The 14,440-nt window shown below is 38.8% G+C and overlaps 1 protein-coding gene across 12 annotated transcripts in view; it reads left to right on the forward strand.

Annotated features, from left to right (window-relative positions):
- Positions 1-11,761, forward strand: part of LOC106181974 (uncharacterized) — a 64,549-nt gene extending 52,788 nt beyond the window's left edge. For 10 of the 12 annotated variants that reach the window (XM_087017310.1, XM_087017311.1, XM_087017315.1 and 7 more), the window contains 7 exons: positions 1,364-1,471; positions 1,971-2,083; positions 4,472-4,622; positions 4,995-5,113; positions 5,535-5,684; positions 6,059-6,202; positions 6,544-11,761. In XM_087017310.1, the coding sequence (XP_086873436.1) occupies positions 1,364-1,471; positions 1,971-2,083; positions 4,472-4,622; positions 4,995-5,113; positions 5,535-5,684; positions 6,059-6,202; positions 6,544-10,658 (4,900 nt within the window). In that variant the 3' untranslated portion in view covers positions 10,659-11,761. The remainder of the gene's footprint in view (positions 1-1,363; positions 1,472-1,970; positions 2,084-4,471; positions 4,623-4,994; positions 5,114-5,534; positions 5,685-6,058; positions 6,203-6,543) is intronic. The other 2 variants (XM_087017312.1, XM_087017306.1) reach the window with 2 other exon arrangements.
- The last annotated feature ends 2,679 nt before the right edge of the window (positions 11,762-14,440 follow it).

Raw genomic sequence — 14,440 nt, forward strand, 5'->3', positions numbered from 1 at the left:
ATATATATATATATATACTACAGCAGCTACCACCTCCACACTACAGGTAATATATATATATATATATATACTACAGCAGCTACCACCTCCACACTACAGGTAATATATATATATATATATACTACAGCAGCTACCACCTCCACACTACAGGTAATATATATATATACTACAGCAGCTACCACCTCCACACTACAGGTAATATATATATATACTACAGCAGCTACCACCTCCACACTACAGGTAATATATATATATACTACAGCAGCTACCACCTCCACACTACAGGTAATATATATATATATATATATATATACTACAGCAGCTACCACCTCCACACTACAGGTAATATATATATATATATATATACTACAGCAGCTACCACCTCCACACTACAGGTAATATATATATATATACTACAGCAGCTACCACCTCCACACTACAGCTAATATATATATACTACAGCAGCTACCACCTCCACACTACAGGTAATATATATATATACTACAGCAGCTACCACCTCCACACTACAGGTAATATATATATACTACAGCAGCTACCACCTCCACACTACAGGTAATATATATATATACTACAGCAGCTACCACCTCCACACTACAGCTAATATATATATACTACAGCAGCTACCACCTCCACACTACAGGTAATATATATATATACTACAGCAGCTACCACCTCCACACTACAGGTAATATATATATACTACAGCAGCTACCACCTCCACACTACAGGTAATATATATATATACTACAGCAGCTACCACCTCCACACTACAGGTAATATATATATATACTACAGCAGCTACCACCTCCACACTACAGGTAATATATATATATACTACAGCAGCTACCACCTCCACACTACAGGTAATATACACATACTACAGCAGCTACCACCTCCACACTACAGGTAATATATATATATACTACAGCAGCTACCACCTCCACACTACAGGTAATATATATATATATACTACAGCAGCTACCACCTCCACACTACAGGTAATGCACTGCTGAGACTTTTCTGACTTTTGATGGAATTCTGACTTTTCAGTGTCCTTTGGGTCATTCTTGTGAATCGTGTACCCTGGACCCCCAGTCAATTTTCCTACTTTTTCAGTGAGGACTGGTCTCATCCCTGTAATGTCCAAACTACAGTGGGCAATGGGTCTAACCAGCAGTATGTTTTATTAAAATAATGTTATTTTTCCATATTTTTACATTTGACAAGTAATAGATTCCCACTGTCTAAGACATCTAATAGTAATCCATATAGAACAAAGCAAAAATTAAACATTTTGTCAACATGTTATAAAACTACAAACCCTTTTATTTTCTTCCACTAGAACTGCGACATACCTGCTACGCCATCTTGCCAAGATAGCTTCCCACGGAGACAACACGGGCATGGGTAGTAAAAACCTCGCCATTGTGTGGGCGCCCAATCTGCTTAGGTAACGTGATCACAGAAATTTTGTCTGACTTTTAGAGCTTTCTTAGACAGGTTTGAAGTTAGTTCCTATGGAGCTAATTCCGCACTTTAAGTTAATGAAATGGAGTATGACTGACAACAGAACAACCCAAGATTAACTTTAGTTTTTGAGTAATCCAGTAATAAAAAACTGAAGCAGAAGTGGATGTATGATGGGGGTGGGGGGTTATAGCACTCTAACTCTGTATACCATTACATTGTGACCTCAGGGGATATATTTCAGATCATTGACCTCTTTGACTGTGTATTTCAGGTCAATGACCTCTGTAGCTGTATATCTCGTGTCATTGTCCTTTATGACTATATTTCAGGTCATTGACTTCTATAGCCGTATATTTCAGATCATTGACCTCTATGGCTATATATTTCAGATCATTGACCTCTATGGCTATATATTTCAGATCATTGACCTCTATGGCTATATATTTCAGATCATTGACCTCTATGGCTATATATTTCAGATCAAAAGAACTAGAACAGGGTGGAGGAGCGGCGGCACTGCAGGGGGTGGGCGTCCAGGCAGTTGTCACTGAGTTCCTCATCAAGCATGCAGAGACCATCTTTGGTGACCAAAGTAAGGAAGAAGATTCTGACTAGCTGTAGTTGTGTGTTGTGCTGTGATGTATTGTAGTGGTGGTGATGTAGTAGAAGTGGTGGTAGTAGTAGTATTAGCTCTAGATATAGGACTTAACCCTGGGAATCAGGGGGCTGAGCTTTACCCTGGGAATCAGGAGGCTAGACTTAACCCTGGGAATCTGCGGGCTGAGCTTAATCCTGGAAATCAGGGGGTTGGCAACATATGTAGCTTTTGGTTTATATCTCAATCATTTTTCTGAACCTTGGGGGGTATTTTTGCTTATTTTGTATCCACTTATCCTAGGGAATAGGACATAAAAGGATGAGCTTAAATGGTAACAGAAAGTATTATATAAAGTAATGGAATTTATGCTTTACTTCACCTTTGTATCATTGGAATATTTAGCAAAAATAACTTGAAAAAGGGACAGGGCTGTGTATTGAGTCCATTCTGCCCTCTGACTCTCAGGGTTTAAGGCTTTAGCTTAGTTACTTAGACTTAAAGCATGAGCTTTTTCTAGTACTGCATCTTTATCTGCAACTTTTAGAAGTAGTTCTAATTTTGTTTTCTAATATGCATGCTAACCAGGATTATACTAACAAAACGAAAAAAAAGAAACCCTCAGCACAACTCACAGAGGATCTGCTGCCATATTTATATGGATCTGAAAAGTGTATTTATATCAACATAATTGGGGAAATTGTAACAGTGTTACTTACCAGAACTTCACTGTGTTGGGATCTTTCCAATGAGATGTGACTTATTTCTGTTGGGACACATCTCATTGGAAACGTTTAAAAAAGTCAACGTCCCATAAATATTTGACGGACGTATGAACTGTTTCCTCACACTTAAATTTGTCTTCAGTGATCTGTAATGTCACTTCAAGGCTCTGGTCGAGTGGGATTTGCAGTTGAAGAAAAATGTGAAACAAAATTTTAAAAAAATTGTCACCCTAAAAGAACAGCAATGGTTTCAGCTTATGTTTTTGTACATTTTAGCTAGTTTGATTGATTTCTGTTCTTTTATCTTTACCACTGTTCTGTAACAACATTTGACAGCAAATAATGTGTTCATTTTGAGGCTTGCAAATGTTTTTTAACCCTTAAAACATTCTTTTTGCAATTAATTGCACATTTCACAAATATATTAGATCGTTTTATGGGTAAAGATGGTTTAATGAATATTTTCATTATTGGGTCAACAATCACAGAAATATGTGTTAGAGGTCAATTTTTAAAATTGTTTTATTTTCAATAAAAAACCTAGTGACATTGACCCATTTTTGAACTGTTATATCTGGCAAAATTGAATATCTTAATTGTACATGACTTTACATAATATTGTATAATTTTATAATGTATTGTTTGGCAGATATTCAGTGTACAGTTGATTTTTATACGAGGATGAACATGCAAAATAATGTATTCTTTTAGTAAATAGGAATCTTTCCTTGTTTTTTCTCTTTATATGCATTCATATATATTGGTATTATTTCTGTAGTTGTCCTTTCTTAGCTATTTAGGTATAACTTAATATTTTATATTCAAGCACAAATTTATGCAAACATTCCTTCTTAAACATATATTTATTTCAATGTCTATCCATCTTTGCCTAAGATCATATTTCAATATCCTTATCTACAAGATATATATATACACATGTTGTAGCAAATTGTAGTCATTTCATCTAATTCTAGTCAAAATATTTCAGTACTTTTTTATTATTAAAAATATAAGAATAATTTTGAAATAAGTATTTTTGATCCTAGTCTTATTATGTCCCCTGTAAATTCCTATTTTCATTATGGGTTATGATTCTAGTAAAAATTAGGTTGAAGTTCTACATTATAGACAGAATAAACTTAAATTGATAGGCAGGATGTTTAAAATCCCTGTATCTTTATTTATCAATCAAATAATCATGTAGATTGTATAGGGAATAAATATGGCAAAATTAGTTAAGTTACTGTTTTTGTTGTTTTTCTCTCTGTGCTTTCATTTCTAAGATGATAAAACAAGGTTTAAAATGCTGTTTTTGATACATTTTGATGGTTGCATGTTTCTAATGCACGAACTACTAAAATTAGCCTGTTATGATTCAAAACCATGGCTAATGCAGAATTCTTTTATAATATTCCATTTGTTCATCTTTTCTCTGTTGGTAAGGTTAAACCTAAAATGTTCAACAATCTAAACAGCTTTGCTATTCTACCATCTTTCTTTCAAATCATCAATCTTTTTCTCCTAATCAACTTTCAACTTCTCTCTTAATTGGTCACATACCCTCATATTTGCAAGCTTTAAACCATTAAAAAAGACCTCATGCCCAATACAATCATTCTGAAAGATCTAACTCTAAATTAATACCTATGTCTTCTTTCAGGTGCCAAGAAGCTAGCACGTCCTAAGTCCCTATGTGTAGCCACGCCCACTAAACTGCTGTCACTGGAGGAGGCCCAGCAAAAACAGAAATACATAGAAGTAGGAGGAGGTCCTGCTGCCTTGCCTGAATTCCACACTATACTAGAACATCCGTAAGTATTGATTTGTTATAGTTATATGTTATATAAGTTCTAAGTAATAATAAATTTAGTAGAAAGATTAGAGCCTAGATGGAACCTGAGGTATACCAAGCTTGCAACATAAAGGTATTGCAGAACAATCAGTAATCCACACAGAACAAAGGCAGCTGACTACATATATAGAGGTACAAAAGGTGTACTACTGTAGAAAGAGTTAAGGTGCTACCTCCTTGGCAATATTGTGTATTGTCTTCAGGTGACCTTTTCTTCAAAGGAAAATTGGCAAGTTTTATACCGGGAATATATAAGTCTGTAAAAAAATTACTTTGAAAATGGTATGACTGCTGCTGACAGTTAGTGACATGTTTTCTCTAATATTTTCAGTCGTAAGCGGAGCAGGAAGTCAGGAGGTTGGAAGGCTCTGTTCAAAGGCAGTGGTGGGAAGACAAGTTCTGGTGCTGCTAAACCTAAATACAGAAAGAGTAGCACCCCAGGTGAGATAAGTGAGTCACACCTTTTGTTGTCTTTGTTTTCTGCACTTTCTTAAGATACATGTCATGGCACTGGGAATTTCTGTAACTGGTGTATTTATGTCATTGTATTCATCTGTGTAGTAGTGCTTTAATTTAATTTAAAGTATTTTGGATTTTCTGGATGTTTTCTAATTTGAATATTGTGTTTTTGTCAGTTCTTGTAGCACAGGTTTAGTACAAGTTTTGATTTGAATAAGTTTTGGTTTACAAATTACATCTCTTTTATACAACTGAACACAGGTAAGTTAATTAAACCAATTGAGTGTATTTTCCTTTTTGCCTCATTAGCTGATAAAGAAGTGAAAGTCACGAGGTCAATTGTATGTCTAAATGAAGGTATATTGGCTTATTAAACAAATTAAATGATAAAAAATCATCTTGAACTTTCTAGTGCCCTCCAAGTTTTCCGGTAAACAACATAACACAGATGTAAGCAGAGGTGACACGAGGAGGAAACTACGCATGGTAAAAAGTGCCGACTCCTTGGCTACCATGTCTGCACTGCCACACGCAGGGGCCCTGATTGCCAACCCATATGCAGGTAAGACACAGGGAAATATTACACCTTCTTTTGGGGAAACTTTCAGGAAATGTTTACAAGATGAGGTTGTATTTTCGTGTACTTTTGTGCTGTTGATATTTTCAAATGGTAAAGAAATATTGGTAATTTGGAATGGTGAAGAAGTATTTGGGTGAATTGATGTTTGTTCCCACAATTTAAAATGTTTATAGGAAAAACATGATCAAATGTTTTTCTTGTTTACGAGCAAAAGTTTATAATATAAAGCATTTCAAATAAAATCTGTTTTGGACTCAGACTAGGATTGTAAAGCTTCAAAAACATTTATAAACATACATTTCATTGAATGCAATATTTATTATATGTTTTAAGGGATGTCAATACATTTATTCCAGAAGAGAGTCCCAAGTTAGAGCGACCCAAGTCAGTAGATGACAGTAGTATCACTACGGGAACCACAGTGGTAGAGGCCCCCATGCCAAGGTCTAACTCCCTAGAGTCCTACTTTGAAATGCCAATAGATGCTGACGCTCAGAGTGGTAAGATACAAGACAGTTCATTTATTGTTCAACTTTTGAATCTTTTTCAAAGAAAAACAGTGGAATTTCAGATTGAGAGTAGTTATATTTGTGTTTTTTCCATGGTATTTTGGCGTCAGAGTTAAAAGCCTTGATAGTCTGTGAGTTAAATAGTACAGTTTGCTTGTAATGTTATTTATCATCCAAATGCTATATTACAAGACCATTAAAATAAACATTGAAATTGTTCCACAGCTGAAAGAAATGAGGGTGAGGGGCAAAGAAAGTCATATTGTTGTAGGTTTTGTACTAGAATTTATTTGGTACGGCAAAGGACTGACCTATGTATTTTATCTTTCCAGATGTCACTGAGGACTCGATTGTGTCTGAGCAAGCAGTCTCTCAGAAACCCAGCAAAAAGAAACAGCGAACAGCATCAGAACCTTCCACCCCTCAGGAACTCAAAGTGTTTGAAATAGAACTTGAGTCAAAGAAGTCCCACAGGTCGCCATCTTTAAAACAAAAAATTGCAAAAGCTCTATCACCTAAGGCTCGACGGAAGAGAAGCACTCCATCTCCTAGTAACAGCAAACGTTTAGTCTCTGCACCCATATTGCAGACACCTCCAAGTTCAGAGAGCTCCTCACCTTTATGCCACAAGTCATTTTCATTCAGCGATTCTGCATCTCTTGAGGAAAAATTTCAAAGCAAGAATGGAGGAGGAGGAAGCGGGGTGTTCTATGTCCCCAATGAGACCCAGGAGCCTGGGGAGATCCTGGAGCTGGCTCACAGCCCTGGTGCTAAGAGAAAATCTGTGCGGAGATTCTCGGAGTTTGACTCCGCGGAAGATGTCAGTCAAGACACGTCACAGACGTTAGAGGCCAGTCAGAGTGATGGTAATTTGTCTAGCAGCACGCTGGATTTATCCATAGAAAACCTGAGCACAGAAAACTATAACTTGGTGGAAGAAGTGCAGTCTGCCATCCAGGAAAGAGGACAGAAGGATTCCAGTCCCGATATTCTTGGATCCCGTAGTAGTGAGCCAGCTTTGTTAGAGGCTTCCAAGGATTCGAGTGCCCAGTCAGTGCCAAATACAAATGACTCTGTGTCCAGTTACACAAAGGAAGATTCAGAACAGTCACCTGTTGCTCCTTCCGAGCAGAGGAAAAGTTTAAAGATTGAACTTCGCTTGGGTACACCGGACAGTGATAAATTCCCAAATTTGATGCTCACGTCATCAGACTCTTTATTTTCTGCCAACAGTGATTTAAAAACCCCAGACAGTGATGTCATAACCCTGGACAGCTCATCCACCATTAACTCTGAAATCATGGAGCAATGGTCTCGGACACTAGGAGCAGACTCAACAGCTGAAAGCTGCGACAATCTCAGCTGTCATTCCTGGAATTTTGCCAATAATGAGGATCGACGGCTGTCACAGTCAAGCGATGAGTATTTTTCCACCCTGTCTCGTGACAGTGAGCAGGGGACATTAACACGCAGTGACTGGGGCACACTCAGAGACAGTAACTTTGATACACTGAGTGATTCTGGGGGTCATATAGACTATTCCTCGGAGGTTGGGGACCAGGGAACTCTGACACGTAATCATGAAGGAAATCAGGCAGAACCCCAAGAACAGACAGATTTCCTGTCAGATTCAGAACTTATTCCAAAGGAAACTTTAGATTTGATAACAAGTGGTGCCAGTTTTGACCACTTAGGAGGGATAACCACCTTAACTGCTGACAACACAGAGGGGAGTGGTCTGACAGCTACACAGGGGTCCAAGGAGAGCACCACCAGCACCACCACATTTCTGGAGACAGACATTGATTTACTGGACAGCAGTAACAGCCATGGAGCACCGTCACCAGTGGCATCTTTAACATCTCAGTCCTCATGTCCCCTGTCACCAGACATGGTGGTGTCACCTGTCAGACAGGAGTCTGTTGACGACCCCGCTGTGTCACAGTCCTCGGAATTACCATTGGAACAGCGGCCAGCCTTCACCATGTCTCTGTCATCAGACGGAGGTCTGGGTGACAGCGGTGAATATGATAACGCATTAAACCGTAGACACAGTTCCCAGGGTTCCTTGCACAGTGGAGATTACGACAACGTGATATCCCACAGACATGAGTCCCTGGGGTCACTGCTGGACCAGATCACGCCCGACGGAAGCTCCTCTCTTGCCTCAGAAGATCTCCTTAGTCAGCTCATGCCACTGTCTGATGTGGCGGAGACTTCTTTACCCAACACCACAGAGGATGCTCCGCCTGTTGATGGTGGTAGTCTGGGGGAGTGTGAACCTGCTGAATCCAGTGCCATAGTAGAGCCAGCACCTGACAACACTGAGACTGCTGATGGTGAAGAGCAAGCACCTGTAACAACTGACACCACTGAGGGAACAGTTGGGGATGTAATAGAGGAACAGGTGCCCCCTGTAACAAACATTGGGGATGAGGCACCATGTGTGACAAGTAGCAGTGAGGAATTGGTACCTGTTAGCACTGTCATGTCTGTTAGTACAGGAGATCAAGACAACAATCTAAGTGCTGAAGTTAAGACCCTCCCCACAGAACCTACAGAACCTCCTGTAGCTAGTGAAGAAATAGATGAACATGTAGATAAAGTCCCTGCACCAAGTCCTGTTGTGACTGAGACAGACAGAGAAGATGTTATTGTTGTGAAACCTAGGAAAATATTAGTTGTTAAACCAGACACTGTTGACTCAGATACAAAACCAGCACCTGCTCAAGATGTAAAACCAGACTCAGAAATGTCTGATGACAACACAGTGTCAGGTGAGAATGTTTCGGGTTTGCCATTTAGAGACAAGAGCAGCCCAGTGGATGACTCTACCCTCTATAGTCCCAGGGGTATAGGTCTACCCCACCGAGAGGAAAGTGTGGTTCTACGGCGCAGAGAGATCACTGCACCAAGTTTCCCATCTCCACGATCTCAGATGGTGACTCAAGTTGACATTAGTGATACATTTGTACAGGCAAATCCAGCACAGGCTAGTTCAGTACAGGCAAATCCAGCTCAGCCAAGTCCAGCAGAGGCAAGTCCAGCACAGGAGAGTTCAGTGCTGGCAAGTCCAACTGAGGAAAGTTCTCCGCCTATAGTCAATGATCAACCAACTCAACACAAGAGACTAATACGACCTTTTGAATATGAAGATGACAGTATCTTCAAGTCATATAAAAGCACAGATAGTGGTAGTGACTCTAGTAGCTTAGAAAGAGACAATATTCCAGCTTGGGACTATGGACGTTCTGAGAGTAAAAAAGGAATTCAGAAATTTGATAGGGATAGAAGACAGGACAGGTGGAAAAATAGTTCACAAAAGAAAGATGGCGATGCCTGTACAAAGAGTGGAAGACCATCTAGTATTGGTGACAAGGTGGCGTTGTTTAGTCAAAGTCAAGACAGCACAAATCAAAATGTGATCAAACATGACGGCACACAAGCTGGAGAGGTACGGGCCTATGTTCATAGGCAACCTAGGTTAGAACCTCATGTGTCCAGTGACACTAGCTCATATGTAAAAGATCATTTTAACATAGAGGAGTCAGTAGACAGTGAGGACAGTTGTTTTGGAAGTTTTCCAAGACGATCCAAAAGAATGGGTCAAGTGGAGACATCTAGGGATTTGTCAACACCACACCAATACACTCCAACAGCTCAGGATGACAGTGTGAAGACACCAAGTATTGACTCTGCAGGTTTTTCCTCTCCACATAGACATCATTCAGGTGGTTCCAGCAGCTCTCACCCAAGTTTTAAAAGTGTTGCACCTCCTTCGGAGTCTCAAGTTGTGTCTACGCCCAAAACCATCCAGGTCCAACATGGCAGGGTGCAAGGACGGGCAAAGAAACCCCCGCTTCACGACAGTAAGGATGACAGAAGCAAAGAGGACATGAGAAGATATATAGAGAAGCCAGTGGAAATCATTGAAAAGCAGCCAACATCCACGTCAAAAGGAAAAGAGGACAGTGTTGGTGGTCCTGAAAAGGTCAATACTGATTCAGGAGCGAAAAGAACTGCACTTGTGCAGAGAAAGAGCAGTGTGAGAGCTCTGATGTCACAGTTTGAGACTAAAAGTGGTCCTGATTCTGAAGCAGTTGATTCAGGGAAAAGTCAAAAGCAAGAGCTGACTGAAGAGAAAGATAAACCACATTCTGTGTTGTTGTCAAGACAGGACAGTACCAATACCTCAGACTCTAGTCTGATCACCATGACCCCTGGTGACTCTGACAGCCTGGGCAAGCTGTATCGTAGAGGACTGTCACATGAACAAGGTCAAGGTCGTTACTCTGGCCGTAGGTACGGGCCCAGTGAGGAGCCAATAGTACGTCCCAGCATGCTTCGTAAGCTTTCTGCTCCACCAGTATTTACTGGGGCTGGTCACACAGAGTTTTCTCTGCCTTCACAGACAAGTCAGTCCTCTTCTCCTATGTCACCATCATAGTGTTAGCAAGATACAACTGAGATTGTAGGAATACTGATAAATATGTGCTTTAGCAAACTCATGATTTGATGGAATTTTTTTCTTTAAATACAAAGAATTTGCAAAGGAATTTGCTGTTACTGGTATTTTAGTGCTTGCATCTTCATTTTTAAGACTAAGTAGAATTCTACAGTTTACACTCAGAATTTCATGGTATCATACTGCTGTTGTTTTAAGGACAATTGAATGGGTAACCAGTTCCAAAATTCATGTATATTGAAATAGAGAAAAGTAAGCCTCAGTTTTTATGGCTAAGGTCAGCATTTTGTATCTTAAGAGGCTAAAAGAAGTAGTCTCAACAATACAGTGGTCTTTACTTCAAGCATTTGCATAGAATTTTTGCTTTTAGTAGTCTTGAATTTCAGCCATTGACATTGGTATTTGTATATTAAAATACTTTCATATTTTATTTACTCTTTTATGCAGTTTTGAATGGCAACCAAGCTAGTATTATTGATAAATCTTGCAGGAGTATTTTACAACAGGCTTGTAGGCAATTTCTTAATTTTATTCAATTTTTACAAGCATTTATTATCCTGTAAACTTGCAGCAGCAGGATCAGACGCAGTGCATCATACTATGTCATAATGATAATACATCATGTTTGTTTTTCATTCTGAACAAGGAAACTGTTTGACCTATTTCTATATAAGCGGTCAATCTGTGTCAGTATTGGAATTGTGTGTACGTGTAAATACTCATCTACTGCCTTGTATATAATGCCATTTTCACCATCGTTGACTGGGGAATGTACTTATTACATGTGTATGTAAACGTCATTGATTTGACTGTGCTTGATGAGGGACATGTTCAGTTGTGTGTGTTTTGGACCTGTGTGTAAAAGACAGGGCGGTATATACTCAAGAGTAACTCTGCTTTTACTACAAAATGTTTCATAAATGTCAAGGTCATGTTCCTTAGTGTTTGCATTTGAAAGTAAAAATAGTTTATTCATCAACTTACAAAAGCGGTACCATAAAACTGTTTCAGCAGTTGAAGTCATGTTTGCTTAATCTTATAAATGTATTGAAATGCATTTTTATAAATAAATGAAACCAAATTTATTTTTTGTTTGTTTGTAATTATGAGCTCATATTTCACCCCTGCTATAAATGAAAAAATTCCTCGTCTCAACCCTGCTTCAGGTTTACATGTTAAAAACTACTACTGCAGTCAAACAGTGACTATATGTTAAATCTATTTTCATTCAAGATTTAAAATGACATTGCCCATATAGGTAGTACTTGTGAACTCGAATACAAGAGATCTAACAAATAACTTGACTGTCAAACAATCAGTTTTACTGAATACAACTTACAAAATGTCCAGGAATGGCGTGTTTTTTCAGTGAACAGTCTTGTTAAAAAGGCAGTCAATCGGTACTGTGCCTTCAATCTATTGCCTATCCAGTGTCAGAGCCCGTCAAAGGGATTTTCCATGGTGGTAATAATATTGCCAGTCCCAATCATATTCGGATGAAACTAAGTTGTTTAAAGTCATGACTAATAAGACCCCATTCCCATAGATATTTAAATCGATCTATCCCCCTGGGGAGTCTCACTGGATTGGTGTCGGCTTAGGTGTCGGCTTAACAAGCTTAAATGTCTGTCCCGCACTCCAAAAGCTGTAAGGGGGTAATTAACTATGGTGCGCGCTCGGCTGACTGCAATTTAGCGTGAACCCCCAGGAAGTTAGGTCGATCTGAATCTAAATCTCTGGGAATGCACCCTTAGTCTCCCTTCATGCAATTTGATGTGATACGATAAGCAATCTACAAAAAAAATTGAAACAAAAATCTCACCAAAAACGAAAAAACGAACAAAAAGACCAACATACTTGCGAAAATTATTTTGTAAGTAATAACCAACTACGGGGCCTTACAACTTTAAAAAAATAAAATTGTTCGCTATGTTCCGTGCGATCTTTTGACATCGTTTCTGTCTGGAATGATCTGTTGAAAGGGGGGCACATGGAGTAATGTGTTAAACCTCTGTCTCAACCGGTCGCACGGGCTCTTACAGCCGGTTTGCGTCCAAAATGTGTGCAGTATCTCACGTGCCACAGGTCTTTCTTGCGAAATTGTGCTTTGCAATTAGCGTTCCTGTTTGAAAAATCATCTCACGTGGCTCCTGCGACTTGCAAGACAGACTTGCGCCTTTCTAACGCATTTCTGACAAAGCCCTTGCAACGTTTTCTGTACATCTCCACGGCCTCCACTGCACCAAAATTCGCAGGGGATGTGCGATCCTAAAATTCGCGCGCACGGTTGTCGCCGAGGCATTTATATCATCAAGATTAGATTACTGCAATAGTCTCCTCTTTGTTATTTGTGACTATCAGATTAAAAAGTTACAAGTTATTCAAAGCTCAGCTGGAAGACTGGTTTGTCAAATAAAGTGCAATAGTACACACCATATAACTCCCATTCTGAAAGAATTTCACTGGCTGCCTGTGAAGCAGAGGATTGATTATAAAGTACTTTGTATTATTTTAAGGCGATCCATACACAAGGACCAATATATTTATCTGATCTTATCGGTCCACACGTTTTAATACTGAGAATTACCTTATTTTAGAACAATCTGTTTTAGAGAAGGGGTCTCTCAAAAGTTATGGTGATCGGACTTTTACAATCTACGCCCCAAAGTGTGGAATGCCTTACCAAATTTTATTAGAATAGCAGAAGACTTTGACAGAACTACCATTTTAAATCCCTTCCTAAGACCCACCTTTTTAAATCTTAAGATTTTGTATATATTTTAACAGGATTGAGGTTTTAGTAGTGTTAATTTTAAATGGTTTCCAATGAGTGTTTTAGATTTAAATATTGTTAAAGTAGTCATTTTAATTATTTTAGTTATATAATCCATTATTGTAAGGCGCCTTGAGGTAGCATGTAAGGCGCCATATAAGAAGCTTATTATTATTATTATTATTATTATTATTATTATTATTAACTCAGTTGACGTGCACTCTCCGTGCAGCTTGATGACTGTTGGTTTTCGGTGGAGCAAGTGCGTTCTTGAGTACTCGGGTGATCCTGATGAAGACACACACATCTTCAAATGAAAAAAGAAACATATTTCCTATTGTAATACCTTTAAAATACCACAGAGGAGATAGGAAAAGACGACCAGCAAGAATGCCCCAGAACTACCATGCGGTGTGTTGTGTGACACGTTTTCATATCATATACTCCATATTTCTACAAGTGTTCTCTGCTCAAAATACCAAAAGAAAAAAGATTATCTTGGCATGCCGTTAAAGATCAGCCTCAACTTCGTGCCCACGGCTACACTCACGCGTAATTCCAGCTAACTTCACGTCTTACACTAAGTCACAAGACGCAGGCACAATCTTATCTCCTCCTTATTAATAACACTACATAGGCTACCTATCTTAAAGGAATACAACTGTTCCTAAGATATTCATATTACACAATAAATACATTATAATAAATTGTATTTTACCACCAAAACGGCGGTTAACGCAATTATTCTGGAATTTTTGTGTTTGCCATCACATCACGTGACCTCCAAAGATGGCCACACTCTGTAATAATCTCTGAAGAGAATATTACAAAAAACAAACTTAAAAAAAAACAGGGATTTACTTTGAATGTCAGAACGGATTCATTAACCATTGGTAAGTATGGGATAATTGTCCTTTACCCCAGGAAAATTCATTTTTTTGGCCAAAATGAACAGCTGTTACCCCTTTAAGGTATCAGATATAGGCACTGA

The sequence above is a fragment of the Lingula anatina genome, chromosome 7 (assembly GCF_051362555.1).
Source record: "Lingula anatina isolate TDL-2025a chromosome 7, LinAna3.0, whole genome shotgun sequence".
Classification (NCBI taxonomy): Eukaryota; Metazoa; Brachiopoda; class Lingulata; order Lingulida; family Lingulidae; genus Lingula; species Lingula anatina.